At 35.3% G+C, this 22,204-nt stretch overlaps 6 protein-coding genes across 18 annotated transcripts; 2 read left to right on the top strand and 4 right to left on the bottom strand.

Annotated features, from left to right (window-relative positions):
• Positions 1–37: 37 nt before the first annotated feature.
• On the bottom strand, positions 38–3,191 carry Mocs1 (Molybdenum cofactor synthesis 1). 5 transcript variants are annotated; one of them, XM_026811994.1, is made up of 7 exons: positions 3,086–3,191; positions 2,439–2,593; positions 2,225–2,342; positions 1,772–2,166; positions 1,475–1,699; positions 1,166–1,400; positions 38–876 (listed from the first exon to the last, which is right to left on the bottom strand). In XM_026811994.1, the coding sequence occupies exons 2-7, from the start codon at positions 2,526–2,528 to the stop codon at positions 284–286; spliced, it is 1,656 nt and encodes a 551-aa protein (XP_026667795.1). In that variant the 5' UTR covers positions 2,529–2,593; positions 3,086–3,191; the 3' UTR covers positions 38–283. The 5 variants fall into 5 exon arrangements, with proteins under 5 accessions (XP_026667795.1, XP_026667796.1, XP_026667794.1 ...); XM_026811995.1 differs by lacking the exon at positions 3,086–3,191 and adding an exon at positions 1,009–1,059 and having other exon boundaries at positions 2,439–3,079; XM_026811993.1 differs by lacking the exon at positions 3,086–3,191 and adding an exon at positions 2,655–3,079.
• A 68-nt stretch (positions 3,192–3,259) lies between these two features.
• Ras85D (ras-like protein 1) lies at positions 3,260–6,785 on the top strand. Its single transcript, XM_018021359.2, has 4 exons — positions 3,260–3,663; positions 3,746–3,889; positions 3,976–4,182; positions 4,305–6,785. Exons 1-4 carry the CDS (start codon positions 3,535–3,537, stop codon positions 4,407–4,409), a joined length of 585 nt encoding a protein of 194 aa, XP_017876848.1. The 5' UTR covers positions 3,260–3,534; the 3' UTR covers positions 4,410–6,785.
• A 118-nt stretch (positions 6,786–6,903) lies between these two features.
• On the bottom strand, positions 6,904–12,178 carry vap (RAS p21 protein activator vap). Of its 2 annotated transcripts, XM_018021351.2 has the most exons (14): positions 11,594–12,178; positions 10,946–11,127; positions 10,666–10,847; positions 10,147–10,544; positions 9,942–10,087; positions 9,547–9,880; positions 8,983–9,326; positions 8,726–8,917; positions 8,439–8,637; positions 8,150–8,368; positions 7,846–8,078; positions 7,619–7,760; positions 7,386–7,526; positions 6,904–7,304 (listed from the first exon to the last, which is right to left on the bottom strand). In XM_018021351.2, exons 1-14 carry the CDS (start codon positions 11,639–11,641, stop codon positions 7,227–7,229), a joined length of 2,838 nt encoding a protein of 945 aa, XP_017876840.1. In that variant the 5' UTR covers positions 11,642–12,178; the 3' UTR covers positions 6,904–7,226. The 2 variants fall into 2 exon arrangements, with proteins under 2 accessions (XP_017876840.1, XP_017876841.1); XM_018021352.2 differs by lacking the exons at positions 6,904–7,304; positions 7,386–7,526 and having other exon boundaries at positions 7,670–7,760; positions 7,841–8,078.
• A 101-nt stretch (positions 12,179–12,279) lies between these two features.
• Positions 12,280–14,100, bottom strand: wol (Dolichyl-phosphate beta-glucosyltransferase wollknaeuel). 2 transcript variants are annotated; one of them, XM_026811996.1, is made up of 5 exons: positions 13,774–14,100; positions 13,449–13,623; positions 13,179–13,379; positions 12,992–13,060; positions 12,280–12,918 (listed from the first exon to the last, which is right to left on the bottom strand). In XM_026811996.1, exons 1-5 carry the CDS (start codon positions 13,834–13,836, stop codon positions 12,476–12,478), a joined length of 951 nt encoding a protein of 316 aa, XP_026667797.1. In that variant the 5' UTR covers positions 13,837–14,100; the 3' UTR covers positions 12,280–12,475. The 2 variants fall into 2 exon arrangements, with proteins under 2 accessions (XP_026667797.1, XP_017876772.1); XM_018021283.2 differs by having other exon boundaries at positions 12,992–13,100; positions 13,183–13,379; positions 13,774–14,095.
• A 140-nt stretch (positions 14,101–14,240) lies between these two features.
• LOC108623020 (cytochrome c oxidase subunit 6B) lies at positions 14,241–14,864 on the top strand. Its single transcript, XM_018021259.2, has 2 exons — positions 14,241–14,546; positions 14,606–14,864. Exons 1-2 carry the CDS (start codon positions 14,326–14,328, stop codon positions 14,838–14,840), a joined length of 456 nt encoding a protein of 151 aa, XP_017876748.1. The 5' UTR covers positions 14,241–14,325; the 3' UTR covers positions 14,841–14,864.
• Positions 14,865–14,883: 19 nt separating this feature from the next.
• Positions 14,884–22,085, bottom strand: LOC108623094 (uncharacterized). 7 transcript variants are annotated; one of them, XM_026811987.1, is made up of 7 exons: positions 21,519–22,085; positions 17,729–21,315; positions 16,728–17,662; positions 16,382–16,660; positions 15,750–16,313; positions 15,479–15,652; positions 14,884–15,337 (listed from the first exon to the last, which is right to left on the bottom strand). In XM_026811987.1, exons 1-6 carry the CDS (start codon positions 21,742–21,744, stop codon positions 15,505–15,507), a joined length of 5,739 nt encoding a protein of 1,912 aa, XP_026667788.1. In that variant the 5' UTR covers positions 21,745–22,085; the 3' UTR covers positions 14,884–15,337; positions 15,479–15,504. The 7 variants fall into 7 exon arrangements, with proteins under 7 accessions (XP_026667788.1, XP_026667787.1, XP_026667793.1 ...); XM_026811986.1 differs by having other exon boundaries at positions 15,484–15,652; XM_026811992.1 differs by having other exon boundaries at positions 15,479–15,621; positions 21,519–22,084.
• Positions 22,086–22,204: the final 119 nt, after the last annotated feature.

The raw sequence follows: 22,204 nt of genomic DNA, 5'->3' as shown, positions 1-22,204 counted from the left end.
TTCATGATCTATAGAAAAGGGAAAACAGAATGCGATATTCAATCAAGATAAATATTTATATATATACCGATTTTCTTAATTTCTAGTTTCACAGGCACGTACGTATTCTCGTAGTAGTCCTAAAGATATAAATTCTATGTAACAACAAACGTAATAAAATCTGAATACATTATAACAATTGCACAATTGTTTAAAATATATATATATATATTTATGTATAAAATTGTTTGTATAAATTACTTCTATCTTTAATTAGATATATTATGCTCTTCGAATGGAATGTTTAGTCTCTATAAAAATTACCCTTTGTACCACCGGTTTTAGAAACTAATACGATGTCCGTTATCTTCATCGAATTCGGAGACGCCGCGTACTTGCACATGTCGTAAACCGTTAGAGCAGCGACGCTAACAGCGGTCAGAGCCTCCATTTCTACACCGGTCTTACCGGTGCATCTGACTTCCGCCGTGATCTCCACACGATGCGATTCTTCATCCAAACGCAGCGATACGTTCGCGTAAGTCAGCGGAAGTGGATGACACAACGGTATCAAATTGGAAGCACGTTTCGCTGCCATAATACCGGCTAATTGTGCTACTGTTAAAACGTCGCCCTTCTTCACATTATTCTCGGCGATCAATTTGCTTATATTCGAATCAACTTGCACGATTCCTCTCGCGATCGCGACGCGTTTAGTGTCGACTTTCGAACCGACGTCCACCATGCTCGCTTTACCGCTCGGATCCACGTGCGAGAGTGATGAGAACGCTCTCGCGGTCTCGCTGATTTTGAATTCTAATCCCGCGCCGATCATTAAATGCTGGCGCGACACGTTAACGCGTAAGTAATTGTAATTTCGTACGACTTTCTTTTCAACTGTAAGTACAAAGAAGAGAAATTAACGTTCCTCGTTACTTTGTCGCGAGCGAATCGAGGCGATAACGTTTGTACGTATATAAATGATTTTTGTATATTTAATTGTACTTTTTTTACTAACACTCGATTAACCACCAATCAGAATCATTGGTCGATTTTCCATCTTGGATAGATTGAACATTCCTGAAACACATATCGTCGAAGCCATATAAACGTTATCGCTTCACGTAAAAATTAATATTTTATGATCTCGCATCACTCATATTGGATTAAAGATAAAAGTTAATACCTGCGTGTTGCTTCTTTTTACGTCGTACTGCGGCTCCGATCATTTCCTTTAAAGTATCATCGGATGCTCCGTTCCGTAAGGCATCTCGAAGGGACACTTCTCCCTTTCCTTCGAACAAACAAACCTTTAAATTACCATCTGCGGTTATTCTTAAACGATTGCACGAACTGCAAAAATGTTCGCTCATCGACGTAATGAATCCGATTTGACCAGTAAATCCAGGAACGTGATATGCCTATTGAAAAATAAGTTATCCTTTTAGCAATTTATATGTACATAAGTTAATTGTATTTCACGTAAAATTCTCACTTTGGACGTGTCATTGTAGTCGTTTGGAAGACGTTGTAGATCAGGATACGTATCCCTAATAAGTTGTTTCATATCTTTAAAGGGAATCATTTTATTCTGATTCCACTCATTCCCTTGAAAAGGCATATATTCGATGAAACGTACATCGATCGGTCGGTCTTTCGTTAATGTAACAAAATCAACTATCTCGTCATCGTTGAAATTTTTCATTACTACACAATTCACCTACAGCATTTATTTAGAGTTGATGGTTTGCTTGCATTCGATTATTTACGTTTTATTAAATCTTTTTCTCACCTTCACTGGTTTGTAATCTAATTGAATAGCTAAATCGATTGCAGCCATGACTCTGGACCATCCTTTCCTACGTGTAAATTGTTCAAAACGCTTTTCCCTTAATGTATCTAGTGAAATATTTATTGCATCTAATCCAGCTCTCTGAAGCGATGGTAGCTGACGTGGCAATGTTAATCCATTGGTAGTAATTGCAACCTGTCTCAAGCCAGGCAATTGTTTCAGGTTACTGATAATATCTACAATATCCTTTCTAACAGTTGGTTCCCCACCGGTTAAGCGTATTTTATTTACACCTTCCTTTACAAATAGATCTGCTATTTTGATTATTTCATCTGTTTTTAAAATACCTTCATTTTTTGTCAACTTAACTCCCTCAGCTGGCATACAATACAAACCTATAATGAATTAAATGTATCATGTAAAATGATTAAAATCAATTTATATAATACTCACATCTGAGGTTACAGCGTTCGGTAACAGAAATACGTAGGTATGTATGATGCCTTCCATATGAATCTGTGAGCATGTCATTGTCACTTGTACGATTTAATAATTCTCTGAACTGCTGCACCTGAGGCCACCAATAAAATAAATTTATGTTATAATATAGATTTGTGTTTCATGTTGTTATTGCAAATAAAAAATACACATGCATATATATACTCACTCTGGGCGATACGTTCGATGCAACAGATGCCTCGGTGGACGAATGCACAGCACCGAAGATCGATTTCACGGTACATACTTTCCGAAACATTTAAGTGATAGGCGATTGATAAACAGTGCAAGGACTTATGTTTTATTAGGAAACTTTTTGTTTTCCTATATAGGAAATAAAAAAATTATATAATTCAGTATTTTCCAATATGGGCGAGCTATTCACTTCTATCTCTTCAGTCGCTTTGTGGAAGCTATGAATTACAGGTTCCACCTGAGTACACTTATCCCCACAGCAATAGTTATCTTGAAAAGCCTTGGATCTGACAAAGCGCTTATCATAATGATAGATTATATGCATTTTTTAATCAAATTTAAAATATCAAATGCAGTAAAAAATATTTTTATGATAGTCTTCTATATAAAATTTGAAACCCTTTAAGTACACAAATTAAAACTTGGAAACCAAGGAATAATTCAAGTCTGGTTTCGTTTAAATAATCACTGACATTATTGCACAATTAGCTCTACTGATAACAAAATATAGCAATGATGAATAATGCATTAGTCGTGTAGCCTGAAATGTATAATTTAAATTTAGATGAAGTAAAAAATGAATAAAAAGAACAGATCATGTTTGTTGAAAATATTCCTTTCCTGTAATTATAAGAAAACAAATTCCAAAAAGAATACTCGTCAGAACATCATAAACAAAACAATATTGTTTCTGATGACGTGAGTGCAGAAAATTCTTATGAGCTGTACGCACGGAGTGCACGCGCTACGCACCCTACGCACCCTACGCACTTTTGACTTCTTCTGACGCCGTATATTGGCGTCGGCGTCAGTGAGTACCGACGCCCATCGTGCTTCTCGATTTTTCTAAATTCTCTATTTTCTCGTCGCGTCGAGCGTCAGTCGTGGAACGTTTTCCCCTAGGCATTTGTGTTATATGAGTGATATGAGTGTCCAATGGTGTCCAACTCCAAACCTGTTTATATGACCGTGCACTATAAAGTCAGAAGTTAACTTTTACTTTTTAGAGAAAAACCAATTGCGACCTTACGTTAAAAGTTTTAGTTCGGATTAACAGCAAGAATTACATAATGACAGAGTACAAGCTCGTAGTTGTGGGAGCAGGAGGTGTTGGCAAATCTGCAGTCACAATTCAATTGATACAAAATCATTTTGTAGACGAATATGATCCTACCATAGAAGATTCTTATAGAAAACAAGTAAGTGGTTTTATCGTGCACTGACGGAGAATCTCCTCTCATTTAGATCATTTGTAATATGTATAAAATTTTCATTATGCAGGTAGTTATAGATGGGGAGACATGCCATTTAGACATATTAGACACAGCTGGTCAAGAAGAATATAGTGCAATGAGAGATCAGTATATGAGAACTGGTGAAGGATTTTTATTAGTATTTGCTGTAAATTCAGCTAAGAGTTTTGAAGTATGTTACACTTACTGCTTCCTTTATTCTTTTTTCCTGTCTCACAAAGAATGCGAAGGTATGCTTATATGTAATCAACATTACAGGACATAGGAACATATAGGGAACAAATAAAAAGAGTAAAAGATGCAGAAGAAGTACCAATGGTATTGGTTGGAAACAAGTGTGATCTTCAGCAATCATGGGCAGTCAATATGACGCAGGCAAGAGAAGTCGCTCGCCAGTACGGTGTGCCCTTCGTTGAAACTTCGGCTAAGACTAGAATGGGTGTAGATGATGCTTTTTATACTCTAGTAAGTAAATTTACAACAGTGCAACCAAGCTTATGAATTTTCTCAGTTTAATATCAAAGTATACAAAAATATAAAGCATCTCTTAATTGTATTCTGTAGTGATCATGATTAATAAATTATAGGTGAGAGAAATACGGAAATACAAAGAGCAAAGAGAAAAAGAAAAGAAGAAGCATAGGAAAACGTGTAACCCAAACCGTAGGAGACATCGATGCTGTTTGCTTTAAATCTCTGGACAACCTTGTTTCTCTCATTCGATACATACATATTATGGTAATAGATTGCAAAAACATTAGATTATGTTCACTTTACGCACATTTTTGCAGCTTCCTCTATAGAATATTGTAATAAATTTAAAGCACAATTTTATCTATACATTGGGAGGGAAGAGAACAAAACATGTAATAGTATTGTATTATAACGCATACGTTTTTTACTCTCGATGTTAAATTTCGTAAAATACATTATTTGTTCAACAGTCTGCCATATAACTCTTAATATTCCATTAGCAGAAGAATTTTAACCCTTGATTGCATAGAATAATTGGTAAAAAAAAAAAGAGAATGATTCTCCTAGATCATTCGCTTCTTTTATTGTTAAGTATGGAATATATATAGTATTAACCAACGAAAAGATTATAGTTTTAGGTATTGTCGATGACAGATTCAGAATTGAACAAATTTTTCCCACAGATATTTTTTACATACCTTATTCAAGTAGTCTATAATTTGTAACATGTTTAATTTATCAATTAGATATGTTTTTAATCATTGTATGTATACATTGTTATGCGTGACGAAAAGATTCCATTTTCCTAAAGAAAACGTAAAAGCCATAAAACTCATTTTGTGCTGTGATCAAATAATTTTAAGCATGCCATGCTAGTTAGATATTACTGCGATTAAGTATGCAATTTCGATACAAACACCTATTTACCAGCTTAGAAGTGTATAAGTACGTTCACGTTTTTCCCCTTTAGTGCAATTACAAACGCATATATGATGATACTTTGTATATACATAATGCAGTTATCTATTAATTTCTACGACAACGTTTTTATACGTCTATATTAGTAACAAAGGATTGGTATATATAAATTTATTTCGATTATAAGCGTGACTTTTATCAATCGTTGTTGTTTCAACTTAGAATTAAAAATCATAATGCAAAAATTAATTTAAGAATGACATCATATCGAAGTGGAAGTTTACATTGATATTTGGATATCTAATTATGCCTGTATGGAGATAGCATTTTATGACACTTTAGTGATTGATGGCATTTTATTAAACTTTTCTATCTCCATCTCGTCGTTACCATGCAATTTTCATAATCTAAAGTTGATTATACTGCTTAGAGTATAATTTTAAGATATTGAAAATATCAATTGTAAACTCTTAACATGATTGTATATTTTGATATTTGTTCAGACAATAATCGCTGTCTCATTTTAAAGAGAGACCCGACTCTACGGTTAAATAAAAATACAAAATTTAATTAATTTCCCTCTGCAAAAATCTATGGAAATATTTAATGAGACATTTAAGATCCTTCGAGCGGGATCATGTTTCGAGGCTGACTGAATTTTCAACAATCAAGGGTTAAACATTTTGCTAAATGATCGAAATAGTATAATTTGCAAATATTCTTATATATGTAAACGCGCAAATTTGTAATACTAGCTTTTTCAAGTATCAAAAATGTGTATATATAAAATTGCACAGCATAGGTGTTATTGTGTAATTCGAATTCGTAATAAAACTTTGTACAAAAAGTGTTCTTTATATTAATTCTATCTTGAATGATCGTCTCTAAATATTAATTATTTAGGTCATCTATGCTGTTTGGTTTTATAACGTGAAAAAAGCAATCGACATGCATATAAATCGTTTAATCACTTTATTCTTAAAATGCATCGTATATAAAAAGGACATTATCCAAATCAAACGGTACTAAACTGTTAAAAAGTTAAGTTACACGTAATGTTAAGTCCATTATTGATCTACATTGGAACAAATTGTTAAGCAAGGCAATTTTTAATACCCTTTATTCTTTCATTTCAAGCACGTTATCCAAAATAAAAGATATCATAAAGGTACGGACTAAGTACAAATTATAAAGCAATTGTTATCTACTATGTATACAAAAATATACTCATTCAATAGTCAAGGAAATATATGTATATTTCTGGATACGTATACGTATATAAATGTAAATGAGAACGAATGGAAGTACTGTGTTCACATGTTTGGCATAGCATTCGTTAAAATTAGAGAAACAGTAATCTTACAACAGTTCGCGAGATAGTTCATCTGTTATTAAAAATACTCTCCTTATCAAGGAAAAAGAAAAATGTTTACTACGTAATCGTAAATACCGATACAATTTATACAGAGGTCATGCACACATTATGATGTGTAAAAAATGTTATCGTGCATACACATCTTAATTTTTTAACTCAATATTTAATATATATTTTTGTTAACAGATTTTCTAAGAATTTTTGTATTAACTGACTAGGATCGTAAATTTAACACAATATTCGTCATTTAATGGCATGGTAAAAATCTATTGCAACAATAAAATTGTAATAATCAGTTTAATGTATGTTAAAAAATTAGTTTCTTCAACCCATTTCAAGCGCATCACTTCCTTATTAGATAAACAATATCAATATATTAATTTTCAGGAACAGGGAAATTCGATAAATGACTCGATACGTTTACTTTAATTTCATTTATTTTCGAGCACCTAAGTAAATATAAAATCGTTATACGCCTATATGATTCTGTATGTAACTATATCACTGTCATGGTATTGTTTACTATACGTATAAGCTATCTCCTAATTACATACGAAATGGTAAATGTAGGCTTGTGTATACAGTAATATGTATATATATATGTATATGGCACGTCAGTCTGTACGTTTAATTAGTTAAACCACTTATGATTATTTATTAGATACTACTGTTGTGTATCTGTCGTCAAATTATGAATTGTTTTGTTACGTTTGGCATTGATTCATGGCAAATGGCTTTAGCACTACCGTATCATTTCCATGTATTTTTGTTTGTGTTTGCTTAACATTTCAGTCACTGTCACCAATTGTTTTATTGTTGGCTAAAAACAAACATGGTACATTAATAAGTAAATGTCTATGGCAAAGTATGTGAAAAAGATGCATGATGATAAACGTGATACCTGTGTTTTAGACAAGACTTGTAACTCTTTTAAATGAGAAACGCAAATATGATGTAATGTTGCCAAATCTCTTGCTGTATCTGAAACACAGGTCCTATTTCGTGGATCGGCACCTTCAGATTCTGGTTTCTCTGTTACGTTCTATAACATAAGCAAGCATAAGTGTTTTAATTAATGTACCTCTGAACCGGTTTAATACATAACATAAACTGACATAAAGGATGCATACGTACAGATAACTGATCGAGAAAAACCACCATTCTCTCTTTATTTTTAAGAATAAACGGATTGACTACTTCCATGTACGGTTCTTTACCACCGAATTCTACCAAATTGGCCAAATTTTGTAAACATTTTGCCACCATTACTAACGATCTATCAAATAGTTTAAAGAGGAGAGAATTAGCGAGGAATTTATACATTCACAAAATTTCTTACGTTTAATATAGACCTACCCTACCTTGCAGCAGCTGGAGGTGGTGGTTCAGCTATTAAATTAAACGACCTAGGATTTAATATGGCAGGGCAAAGTAAACGTAAAAATATAAATCCACTGACTACCCGCGTTCTGACTAGTCTCTCGTGTGGCCATTTGGCAACAACTGCCCTTTGTAAACATCCGCAAATATATCTCAGCGTCTTTGGACATGCGTCAGGACTTGTGAAAATGCTCAATGTCACTTCATCTAAAACCTAGAACGATGTCGATTATTAATTACTGTTTTTTATCGTAACATCAACCAGTTTATATGAGTTAGTAGTACCTGTAGTAAAAATTCTGCGTTACTGCACGCATCCTCCGGGGAATCCATTTTTGTTGGATTTAATTCACAGCTCTGTTTACTTTCAATCAATTTCACTATAGTGTCGCGTAATGCCGCTTTCAAGAACGAGGTACAAACTGATTTCATGTATAAATCCATTAACGTGGTTGTAAGGCTAGCAGCTCTAAAGAGCGTTGGCGTTTCGTCCTCCTTATCCACCTACAAATAAAATGAAGCATACATTTCTTAAAAAAAATTGTTCAGCCTTTTGTTTAAAGAATGAACATACCTCCGCTTGATTCAAAGATCTCAAAAGGTCTGCTTCTTTCCTTTCGTGCCTAAATATTCTAAGTAAACTATTTGCCAATGGTACTCTATCCAAGTGACATACGTCTGCTAATGCCCTGACAACATGCAATTCTGGATCTAGTAACAATTGCTGTAACGGACTATATTCTTCTGGAGGCATTGCTAGATCATGGCGGTATCTGTAATAATACAAATATATAAAATGCATGGGACAACCATTGTTAAAACACTCATGACTCCGAATTTATGAACAGCTCGTATTTTTACCTTATTCGTAAACGGAGCACACCCCATTCGCCTATTGGAGTAAGCCCTGACAGCGGATACCATTCGTCCATTTCCTCACCATTTGTTAAACTTGCTAATTCTACGGTCAGTTCAGCCACTTCCGTATCCTTACTACGCTTTCCTTTATTGTATAACGTTAACGAGAACGACATAACATCTGGTGGTACATCTCTGTAGAAAGATTTACAATTAACGTTACTCGAATAGATTAACGTTTAGAACGACGATATACATACTCTAAAATGAATTCTTCATCCCAAATTGGATGTAATCCGGTTTTAACTTTTGTGCGAGCAACTTTTACATTGTTTAGAGCCACTATAATGAATGGGTTCGGTACTAGTTTGTATGGAAGTCTATGTGCATCTAGTATATGCAGATGTAATGAACGCAATTCGCGGAGACGGGCAACCTTTGGAGCACGAGTAAGTTGTGATACACATAATGGTTTCAAGGCATTAATCCAGTCTAAAGCATTCTCGGAATTCGGAGCAGCCAAATATGTTATCGTGGCCAAACATGGTAAAGCACGTTCAACTAATTGAAAGCAATGAGGCCTATCAAACACGCTTTCATGAACCTACAAAAAACTACATCTCAGGAACAGATCTCAGCAAAAATTCAATTGTTATTATCCTTAATTAACAAACGTGTTTTCTTAAACACAATTAATCTTATCTTTTGTCGAATGTTAGTACAATTAACCACATAAAACATATGTTTAAAAGGTAACACAGTTTGTTAAGTGAAACAAGTATATATACAATGAAATACGTTCCAATTATTTATATTTAATTTACCTGGTATAAATATGCACAGCTTAAATCAATAAGACCTTTAGGTTTGGTCCTTTTTGGATTGTCGTACAAATACAAATGAGTATCGGTCGCGTCTACTAAAAGTACAAAATACAATGCCTTCCACTTTTTGTTCTTTTCTGACTTTTTCTCCAGATATCCTTGCATCTTAATTCCTTTATTTTTCTTTGCCCCGGATTGTTCGCGACACTCTCTCAGAGTCGCGTATATTTTTTCTGCGTGCTGTACCTCTCTGTTAACTCTCACGCTACCATCGGGTTCAGTTACCATTGCTTGAACTAAAGTATGACCTTCCACTATCTGCTCTTTCCGGTATCTGTAAATAAAATTTTTAAAGTAATATAATAGTTTTTACATATGAAACGCAGATCTCATACCTATTTATAACGGCATCCAGACATTCGAACGTTCGACCGCCCATAAGATAACGTACACCTTTCTTTTCAATTCTAAATCTTTGAATTTGATTGTTTATATGAAAGAAAAGCGAATAATCCCCAGGACTATTGTCCGAAGGTCTGACCTAAATAATAAAGTAAGAGATTATTATCTCTTCAATCAAAGTTCATCAGTATGACTTACCAAGAAGCTACCAGGTCCTGCTTTGACCAACATATCAACAGCTTCGCTCTTAGTGACGTTAGGATGGAACCAAGAGAATACAGTGTTAGGATCAATGGAATCATCCAAGTCTTCCACTAATTCACGGAAAATCAAGCCCTGTTCGCCAGTTCTATGCGCAGTGACCCACAACCAGCCATCTCCCATGTCATTGTGCACAAAAAATATGTCACCCTTCTGGAAGCTTAACTCGTCTGTGTCGGGCATTTTTGTGTATGGCAGTATTGCAACTATTCGCTTCTTATCGTTCACTGGTTCAGGCGGTGGAGTAGGATGGATAAGTCTTTCTCTCTTCAAAAGATCTGAGCAATGAGTATAATAAGCGACAAGGTCTGACAAACTGTTAAATTGTCTCCCTCCTATAAAAGAACATATATTATTTTAGAAACTGATTACAAATATTTAGACTGCAAATACATTGCAAATATTTACACTGCAAATACATTGCAAATATTTACTAAATTTTGACAGTTCTCGTACCAATGTAATAATCTCCACATACGGCAGTAATTCTAAAATGATTAATGCCAGTTCTGCCCAAGTAGGACAATACATAACTTCCAGGCTTCCTATCACTTTCACGTACTAGATAACTACCCATCTTACTAGCATCCCACAATCTTTCTTCCGCAGTAAATCTATCTAATCTACCATGATACCACCTACGAGATATTCTTGCGTTAATCACTGTTTGTGATTTGGTAAATCCGATTAAAAAATGATTTTCTCTAATTGATATTTTATTGATGTTAAATCTCACTGGTTCTCTGGAGGAGCTGTTAATAAGGTTGCATTGGCGCTGTCTGGTTCTTCTGTGTCTTGAATATCATCTGGTATATTCTCAAGAAAAGGATCAAACTCAGTTTCTGCATTCATAGATTCATTCTGTCCTCCATCTTCACTACCAGTACTCGGAGATCCTCCTTTGCTGTTATGATCCATCTTCAAATATAATTACATAAAGTTGATATGTTGATTATCATATAAAAAAATTGATATGATATCGTTAATGTTAAGATACAAATCTTTTTATATACTTTTAGCAAATTGTTACTGTATAGTTAAGTGTGGTACATTAACATAAATGTAATTATACATGTTACATACATATATCTCTGTCAACAAAACATGAATAGCATGTGCGAATATTTGTATGCATTTCCATAATGATAAGCGTTTATTTCTTTGCATACTTTCTGTTTTAATAAAGAGGGCTTATAAACGATACGTATTTCGTCAACGATTGTTCGAAAGATGAAGTGAGATTCACGAAAACGTCGCGATAAATTGTTACAGATTTCCAAGCGTGCGGAATCATAATCCACTTCTTGTTATTTAACTTATTGTGTTCTTGGTGACTAGATGATGACAGATAAATAATCTTGCACAAATAACACTCGATACGTACCTTAGCACTGTTCGACACACTCGGCCCTCCACGCACAAACTCTGCCATTTTCGGTTCACACGCGCTCCTTCATACACACGATTATCAAAAAAAAAATAACTGAAGATATTAATTAAACGGCATCCGTTTTATTGCGAATCTCCTCACGGCGATGATTTGTAAGGCTAAAAACTATTATTGATACAAAATGTATTGACGTTTCTCGGCAGCCATTTTACTACTGCACGCGTTGACTACAGGATATTGAAAAGCAACGGATCTTATTTATCACATAAATATCTTTTAAATACTTTTACGTGTCGGCAACATGTTCCGGAATTTATTCGTTTAGAGCTTAACTCGGAGTCAGTTTTATACATTGAAAACGACACGATTCTCTTAAAACCACTTTTATAAATACAATCCGAGTCACGGTGTAATCAGAGAGGAAATGAGAGTTGAGAGTGCTCACGCCCGGGATTTTGTGATTCCCGTACGAGTGCTACACCTGCTACCCGAGAGGCTAACTCTCTAAAGGGTTACACCGTAGCACATATAAGAACCTATATTTAGTAAAAATTTATGCTGTTGGTTCCATCGAAGCAGAGACAACAATCTACAGACGAGACATAATATGGTTTTTTATAATAAATAGATAAATCGATAAAGTGGGTAAGATAAAAGTTATAGTAAAAGTAAATCAGAAGTTGTAAAAAACATTTGTTTTTATTAATTATACATTCTCGTATGATATAATGAAGTAAAAGGTGTACAATCTTTTATATTCACGAAGTTTCCTTACAAAGGAAAATTAAATCATAAAAATACATCATGATTTGATAATAGTTATCAAACATGGTACATCTTGGCGTTTTGCAATTAATACAAATTGTTCAGTCTGTATTACGCTTGCTTAGACATTTTTATTCTCCATGCACCGATTCTGTATTTGTACCAAATGAAAAATAAGTCTATTCCCATTTGCAACCAACTCCAGAACGGTACTATTTTCGACCCCTCGATTTCTGTCCAGTTTACTGGAATTTCGGTAATAGGAATGTTCAAAACTCTCGCGATGTATAACATTTCCACATCGAATGCCCAGCGTTCGACGTGCAGGGCTTGGAATATAGATCTTGCAGATTCTCTCGTTAAAAGTTTAAAGCCGCATTGGGTGTCTCTAATCCCTCTCACTCCCCACAACCATACAAGAACGTGAAATCCATGCATCAATAGTAATCTGAAGAACGTTCTTTTAGCAGTTTCCTCTTTCTCTAAATGAGCCCTAGATCCGCAGACTACTACATGAGACGAGCCAACTTCCTCAGGCTTGTTCATGTAATCAACTAAAACAAATGATTTCCTCTTTTTCAAACAATGGATAAGTCATACTTTTTATATTATTGAAAGGTGACTTACATCCTAGAATACTTTTTAAACTCTCATTCAACTTCTCCAAATCTGTAAATTTGGTAGCACCATCAGCATCTGCGAACAATATTACACTTCCCCTTGAACTTAAGATACCCTTAAAAGAAGAGAGAACACCACGTGTGGCACTATACAAAAATATTTGTAATTTTTTATATAAGAAACGTTTAATTACCAACCAGCCTCACTGCACCACCTTTGCCTCTGTTTCTAACAAGTTTTAGCACTCTAATATTTTCATGTTCTAATGCATACTTATGTGCAATATCTACAGTTTTATCTGTGCTCCCATCACTGACAATGATCACCTCATAAGTACATCCTTTTTTTAATCGGTTTTCCAAATATTCCAAGCATTCATCTAACATTACCGGCACTGCAAGGAAAATATACAAGATCCATTTGTTCTTAGAACATTGTTACATATATATGTACAAGCAATTACATCTTTGCTCTTCATTGTATGCTGGTATTACAACACTCAAATGCACACTCCATTTATCATGTAAAGATGGGAAAATCTCTTTGCTCTTTGTTTTTGGATTCCAAAAATATTTCTCTTCCTCGTCTCGCCATATTTTTGGATATGGCTCAGTTATTATGTACAGTAGTATCGAAAACTGGAATTAAGTAATATCAACTTTATTGATACTGTAGAATAATAAAATCGATTATACACAAATATTGCAATAAAATCAAAATACTTCGATGCGTTCGTGGCTGTGCCACGTTTTATACACAGTGCATGGATAATAGTATAACCTACGTACCACAATTATACATATCACTGCAAATACAATAATATAAAGAAGTAGAGACTCCAAAGCTATCATCTTATGTTAGCACTTTTAAATATTGATGAAATATACTTGGCAAAAGGCAGCAAATGACACGTATCCTCTCATACTTTCCTCGTGTTCTGTGCCGCTTAGTGTACTCAGTGCTATCTTTGAATTAATTATAATAGATCTGTCTTATCGGTTTACTATTCGCGATTTTTAGCACATTATTTAAAGTTGAACACGGGAATGCAAGGATTAAATGAAATAACGTTGATTCCTCCGTTTCTATATTATATTAAAATTAATCGATGCAAACAGTAGGATTGGTAAATCATTGATAACAATTGTTTATAAAAAGAGGGCGTCCCGTATGTTTGAACATATATTTATATTAAAAAATTTGAACTGTGTTTCGATCAGTTTCGATACATAAAAATGTATTTGAATCAGTACATTATCCGTACGCAATTCTTTTCACGTTTTACGGGCGAATAGAATAATTTCACGTAAAGAGAAGAATTATACGTACGCAAAACTGCAATGGCTTCTGATAGAAGCAATATGGATAATAATTTTCAAGAAATGGACGGCGATGATATGCATGATTCGTACAGAACACGATTAGTAAATCAAAATGATGATACGCCGAAAAAAAAGAAAAAGATAACGATAGAAGTAGACGAAGACGATCCGTGTCTTAAACAACAACCAGAAGAAGAAGGAGTTAAAGAGGAATTTCATTTTCATGGTGCCGATCCTAGGCAAGCGAGAACTATTCCGTTGTCATGATCTCTCAGACTAAATGCTCGATGTCATTTAGGTTTCAGCAGCAAAACCAAACGTTACGTTGTTGGGTAATGTACACTGATTTCTATCGTTGCGAACGCATTTTAGGAGAGGGAGCAAACGCGTGCACTTGGTTTAAACAAGTATTCACGGCGTTATGTCCAAATGATTGGATTGCTTCTTGGGACATTCTTAGAGAGGAGAACAAATTTCCTTGGCACAAATATAAAACGCAGGGCAAGTTTCCTGGCGATAAGTACGGAGTATAGGGAAAAATGTTTTGGGACACGGTTAAAAAATAAATAAATTTCGTTAGAAAAAATATCAATCTTTTTATTATACAGTTATACAGGTACAAGATATTTTTATGAGGTAACTTATATAGAAGTACGAAATGAATATTCTGTTGCAATGCCGGACGTTGGCTTGCTGCGCGGCTGTCTTCTACGATCGGTCAACAACCTCTTCGCTTACTCGTATATTAAACCACTGATTACTTACAGCTTCTATACGACACTTTTTACATGTTTAAAAAATAAACACTTGCAGGATATTATTAAACTTTCGTTAAAGTAGGAGCTTGAAATAGAACAGTATTAAAAAGGTATGTGTTCATTTAAAAAATTTACGGCTTTTACATAAATAAAATCACTAATTTTGTGCACAAACTCCTGCCATCATGTAGACAACTTACCAATCTTCGGGTGTGACTTCTACTTGTTAACGGCATTCTTCCGTCTATATTGCTTCCACAATAACATAGATCCTGTAATAATGAGACGTGTCTTTACTATAAAGATCGAGTTACGAAATAATTATCGAACGTAGAAAAATGCGATCACTTTCAATATCGTGATTTCTATTTTGCAATAGTCTTCTCAATTTTACGATTAAAGATTAAAACCACCTTACGTATAATTTAACAATGTCAATTTAGTAGCTAAATGCTACTTGGCTTGACTCGTTGTTTGATGAACGAATTGACAATCTGTGTCGCTGCAAGTTCCCATCAGCTCGTATGGACAGAGAACACCATTGGGATTCATGCTCCTGGTTAAAAATGACAAGAAACACAAAACAGCTGCTCAAAATTTTTGTAGAATTTCAATTAATAGAGAATTGTGTAACGTTTATGAAAAAAGTTGAAATTATAGAAACGTTCAGAGAGCAAAACCCACCTTGGTGATTTAAAATGTATTAATATCGATTGATAAGGCATGATCGTCTTCGTTTGAAGATCCTCTTTGTTCCTCGTAGAATTTTCCTTCTCACTACGAAGCTCCGAAGTTGTAGGCCTCATCGCGCTATCTTCCGACGCTTCCTTGTTATTTTGAGCAATTTCTTTGTTTACCGATTCCTGAGCTTCCACTTCGATCCTGTTTTCTGCAGTTCTCTCTTTGTTAGATGATTCTGAATTTCTTAATCCGTCATTTTCTTTACTTGCATTTTCATCGACATTTGCAGAAGTTCCTTCTACTTGCTCGACTCTTTCGATCGCAGTCGAGTTCATTAGAGATTCGTTCGCATTAAAAATCATCGTATCATTATCAGCGGTGAAGTCTTCCGAATTTCCAACTTGAAAGACTTCCGCACAATCAATAGGTACGGTCTCTTTTTCCAATTTTGATATACACACTTCTGGAATGTTGATGAACGGTACTTTTTTCCGAGAGAGTTGCCGCGTATGATTGGCTACTTCCTTCAGTTTATTATCTAGAAGTTGTGTTCCAGCTTCAGGTACACTGGAATCATAACTTCACCATTTTTATCAGGTTTGATCATATCATTAACTAATAAAAAGAACTATTACTTGTATTCCTTTCCAACAATCCTACTTCCCAAAGTAGAACAAATCGTCGCAAGTTTGAAGCACTCTTGCCGACCGACATTCACCTTGCCATGAGCGGTCACTACCTTTGGTCCTATACTGTTAATCCGATTACGTTGTTCCTGCAATCTTTCCTCAGCAACTTTTAGCTGCTCTCTAAGTTTCTTCACTTCCGCGACTAAATCCATCTGAAGTTCCCGTTCCATTTGCCAATGACGAAGAGTAGCCGACATTTCAGCTAAATCATCTATGATCGTGTAGCTATATCACAGACACAAAAATAGTTCATTATATACGTGTACATCTGATTATCATCGAACGCACTCACCGTTTCGTAACTAGCTTCTGTTCCGTTTCCACCAGACGTTGTTCTTGTTCCGTACGAGGAAGACTAATAAGAGCGCGTAGCTCCGATCTAACATCCTCTTTGATTCCTTCCCAATCTCGTTCCACCCTACCTTTTCCTGGCGATACATCGTTATTTAATAAGCCAGAATGATCATCATCTTTAGTTTCCGAATGAGAAAGCAGAATCGTAGTTTCAGATGTCGTATCGCTTTCTTTTTTTTCTGCATCTTCTCTTTGTAAAATAATAGTTGACGCATCTGAGTCAGTCATGTTACTATCAGGAATCAGATTTTTTTCTGCAGAATGTGTTTGATCATTCATTTTTTCCGGATTATGATCCCTATTTTCATTCTGAGACATCGTCTTATCATTTAAAGTCACTTTATCGTTTACTATTGCTTGCCGTTCATTCGCGTCGCTTCTTACTTGTATCTGCAAGTACTTTCGATTTACTTCGTCTGTAGATAAAATTTTTAAGCCGGATGGTACTTTTGGAATCATAGGTGTAGACGTCTCTAAAGCGTCTCGCGGTTCATTTGTGGATTCTATTCCAACAACTTTGTTTGCCTTATTCGGACTAAGATTTACTTGATTTGGATTTGTACTTTTTTGTTTATCGACATTACACGTTTTGTTATTACTCGATTGAATATTAATTGATGCGGTTGTAGGTTTTATAGAGTTTACTAAGTTCTTGGAAAAATTCTCTTTGTTCAATTGTTGGGCATTTACGTTCAAATTTTTGGCCACTGGCGAAATTACTCTTGTCGGACTATTGGGCAGTACAGATTTCGGAGAAGTCTCAGCGGTTTTATTTTTTGTCATAAACATTAATTTCAATTTCTCGCGCTCTAAGATTTGTTGCTTCAACCGTCGATATTCCTCTTGCTGTGATGCGGGTAAATGACGAACAGCCTGTAAAAATACTCAACTAAGTTAATGTATCACGCATAATAAAATATTTCCGCCTAGTATCCTTACCAGCGGTGTATGAACATTGGACGAATTTGCGTTTTCCGATTTCGTTGCCACAGCACTTTTTTTAGGCGTTTGCGTTATCGAAGTTGGTTTTGCAGCAGTCATAGATTCATGTTTCTTGCGCGCTGCGCGTAAAAATTGTTCCAAATTCTTTTCAAAGTCTGTCCTGGGATTTATCGGTGATATTTGACGTTTCTCCACCGTGTTAGAATTGGAAGCAGCTAACGAATTCTTTAGTCGTTCTGATTCTGAATCACTTTCTGTATCGGATTCTAAACTGATAACAAGCCTTTGCGTATCACATGCCGCCTTCGTACTCACGGACCATTTGTTTTCATTCGATTGCACCTTAGATATGATTTTATTTTCTCCTATCTTCTGTTTGTTAGAAAGCGTGGCTTTCTGCAAATTTAGCCTCCTTTGGACCATCGTATTCTGGTACTTCTTCGCATTATTTACAACTTTTGTACTCGCAGGAATCGGTGTCCTTTTAACAAGTTTCTTCTGTGGACTCCTTGTTATAGGAACTGATTTCTTTCTCGCAGAGACTATTGAATTTAGCATTTTAAGTCCATCAGAAGATAAATTTCCTTGTACAGTATGCTTTAATTTTTCCTCAGCGTTTGATTGGTTCTTATCATTCTCACAGCCAGATACACTAACGATTGGAGTTCTTACAAGTGTTGTATCATTAACATTTGTAATGTTAGTTGCATTGACCGTTGTAACTTTTGATGAAGTTTGATTTGATACAATAGACGTTGTTGTGATCACAGTTGGAATTGAACCATTATTAGTAGCTTTTGTTCTTTTTGGTAAAGAAGCTAATAAAATTGCTCTTAAAGCTTCTTCATCTTCATCAAGACTTTCTCTTCTATCTTCTTTACTCTTATCATCACCACTATTCTGTATCTTTTCCCTATTCGTTTCTGAAATTCTATTCTTCTCGTTAGAAGTACTTCCGTCAGGTACATTAACATGTGGTTTGTTTATCTGTTCATTCACAGTTTTGGTACTGTTACTACTTTCACAAGAATGTCTTTTCGTAAATGGTGGCAGTGTACTACTATTTTTTCTTTTCGACCCTCTCTTCCCGGATTTCCCCTTTTTCTGTGTTGAGCTTTTATCACAAACTTTCTCTGAATTTTTTACTGCTCTTATATCATTCTGTGGCAAAACTGGCTCTTCCATTTTCTCATGGACTTTATTTGTAGGTAGTTCATTAGTTGTATCTTCTTGTAAAGAGTCATTAAACGCAGTAGGTGTCACTAAAGTAGAATGAGGCTTTTGAGGAAGGGATATTAATTTAATCGGTTTAAACGAAGTATTTGTCTTTGTACCAGTGTCTTGATCGATTAAAACTGGGAGCATTTCAGCATTTTTAAACGTTGGCTCTTGTTGTGTTGTGTACTTCTTCGTAGGCAAAGGCAATTGCAAGTTCTTATTTGTTTTCAAAATTGAGGCAGGAACGAGTGTTCTGTTAATCAATGTTGGTATTTTATTTGTGTCTTTGGTTACATCCGGTACTCCCTTCATATAAAGTGGTTCTGGTACCTTTTCCTTATTACACGATAAATCATTTGGAATGTGCTCAGCAGGTTTCGCGTTTATAGCAGTATCAATTAAGGGGCCTCCATCCAAGTCGGTCTCAGGAAGATCATCAATTGTTATCATTGAATTTCCCGGTAAAATCGATTCCATGACAGAAGTTGTAGCAAAACCAACAATTGGATTCAGTGATAGACTGGATCCTGCTTTATTTAATTGCCCGTCATACTCATTCGCATTCCTTATATGGTTCGTAGTTTGCACATGTTGGACAGATATATGATTATATGGTGCACTGGTCTCAGGGGTAACAGATGAATACGATTCTAAAGGATCTAAGGATGAGAATGAGGTAGTAGTCAGATTTTGAGGGAGGGTTGATGATAAATCAGGATCATAAACAGGAGTATCGGTTGGGGAATAAGGCATTTCTTGACTGGAAGTAATAACTACAGTCTTGGAAGGGTTATTTATATTGCACGTGCTTTCATACGGATGACTGTTCGCATGAGGATTATGCACTTTCATAGATGTTTCTGTGAAATTAGCTTGTGCATACTGCATATTACTTGCATTTGTATATAATGTATTTTGAGACGATGTGCGATATACCAAATTTGGCAGATAACTTCGATTTTCAATTATCTTGCCCAAATAATTTTTCGGATCATCCTGGCTAGGCGATGTGTTGAAACTTGGACTACTACTTGTCACATTAAGACTGATAAATGACACGTCAGACGGTTGAATTCCTAATAATTCTGTATCCATAGATATACTAGCAGTTATTTTATCTGTCGGAGAGTATGGCAATTTCTCCTTTTCTCTTTCAATGTCTGTATCCAAGTCCATATCTTCTGTGTGATTGTTTTCATGTGTAACAGTTGGAGTCTGAGATAGCGATGCAAAGTTTAACAGGTCTTCTCCAGGTATAGGTATACTGTCCAAAAAGCTCTGAGTAAACGGACTCCCACTGCGAGAACCATTAGGTTTCTTGTACTTTCCTAATATTTTGCCTTTTTGAATCCTTTTCTGATGCTTCTTCAACACGGCAGAACGAAGAGCAATCGCTCTCAACAGTAAATCTTCTTCATCCTGATTATCATTTACATTTGTACTCTTCGCCATCTCACCCTTCGACTGGCCATTCTGTTTGCTTGATTTATTTTGTTTCGTTTCAAGAGCCTTCTGTCTTAACAATGCTAAGTCTTCTTCATCGTCTGCATCATTAAACTCGTTTCTGTCAGTAGATTTTTCTTTTGAGGAACTTGTAAAACCATTGTTATTATCAGTTACTCCTTTCATCATGTTTGATAACTTTTCTTTTAAGGAAGATGCATGTTCTTTGTTTTTGTTTAAAGTTTCCTCCAACGATTGAGTTCCAATTGATTCCAAATGTCTAACTTTCTTCAATAATTTCTGTGTTTCGATGTAATTATGAGATGACACCGAATTAGTGTGTGACGTTTTTCTAGCCACTGTTTTTATCGAAGATCTATAAGGTGATCTTTTAGGAGATTTCAGTCTTCTCGGAGATCTCCGCGGTACCGGTGATCTAACACGGACAGTTGGTGATTTCGATCTTCTAAAAGGTGATCTTGCTCGTACAAGGGATCTACGTCTTCTAGGCGGTGTTCTTACAGATATTCTTGATTCACTGTTTCTATGGACAGGACTCACTTCTCGGCGACGCGATCTCGAAGTAGTTTTTATAGCAGCATGTTTTACTGGGGCATCTCCTGCTGGCACGTTCACCGGGGATGTACTAACTAAATCGTCAACCGTCAACATAATTGCGTGATTCCTTTTATTTTTTTTCTTTTTCTTTCCTCTACTTTTGGGACCATGCAACGTGATCTGTTTTGAATTATCCATAAGACCAACGATTTCCATATCGCTATCACTTGAAATAGACACAAGATCATCATTCTTTTCTTGAAGCGTCGATGCCACATGCTTTGCTCCAATAGATCCTGACTCTTTGATCTGATGACGATTTTCTTTTCCCTGGATTGCTTCTTGTAGAATGAGGTCAATTTCTACTTGATTAGAACACAATATGTGGTACATGATAATACATTAATATGTAGAAAAAGATGATGCGTTTAATTTATTAAGTAAAAGTATCTCAAAATATTTTAAGGAATGAAAAATAGAGATAGAGATATTATAAACATTTTAACATGGATAATTTTAAATAAATTTAATATTAAAAGTATTTACATAAGAATGTTATTTAAATTACCTCTCCTAGGTCCCTTGTAAGGATATGATTTGGCAGGAATAGTGCACCACGCTGTAATGTGTTGGCTCGACAGACAGTTGGAACATTGAGCCCTCGATCCATATCCGTAGTTCGCGTGTCCTTCCTCGGAAGAACTGACATCTTCCAAGGATATCTCACCTTCCTCTTTCTCGTCCAAAGCACCGGTCGCCTCGGTACATTCGCTCGACAAATCGCTAGCCATCATTAAACTTACCCTCGTAACTTGAATAATTAGCCGCGTTCATTCGTAATAACCGGAAACGCGCACCGTTACATCGAAATCAGGATTAATTACGCGTTAGTAAATTGCAATTTTTCAACGATCTAAGCCTGGCACAAGCACACAATAAAATGATTTCATCCCAATAATCTCAATTATCTTTTACGAAATTATATAATGAATTTAATGTTGTAACAAGCCCCACACTAGTATTGCCTTTATTAGAAAGAAGTTGAACAAGTTATTCACCACAGTGTCTACGCTTTTAACGTAGCCTTCTATTCGCGATAAACGCATTCGACGACAATGGTATGCAGCGATTCAGCCATGTTGAACAACGTTCAGCAGTTTTCGTTTTCATTTACGCGACAAAAATGATCATCGAGCGTGTTCTAAAATTTCTGGTGAAAACTAGCTGACAGTTAATTCTTGAACATACGTTCGT

The sequence above is a fragment of the Ceratina calcarata genome, unplaced genomic scaffold (genome assembly GCF_001652005.2).
Source record: "Ceratina calcarata isolate Rehan_Ccalc_2016 unplaced genomic scaffold, ASM165200v1 scaffold250.2, whole genome shotgun sequence".
Lineage (NCBI taxonomy): Eukaryota > Metazoa > Arthropoda > Insecta > Hymenoptera > Apidae > Ceratina > Ceratina calcarata.
Note: the sequence above shows the minus strand (reverse complement) of the source record. Positions and strands in the feature narration are given on the sequence as shown.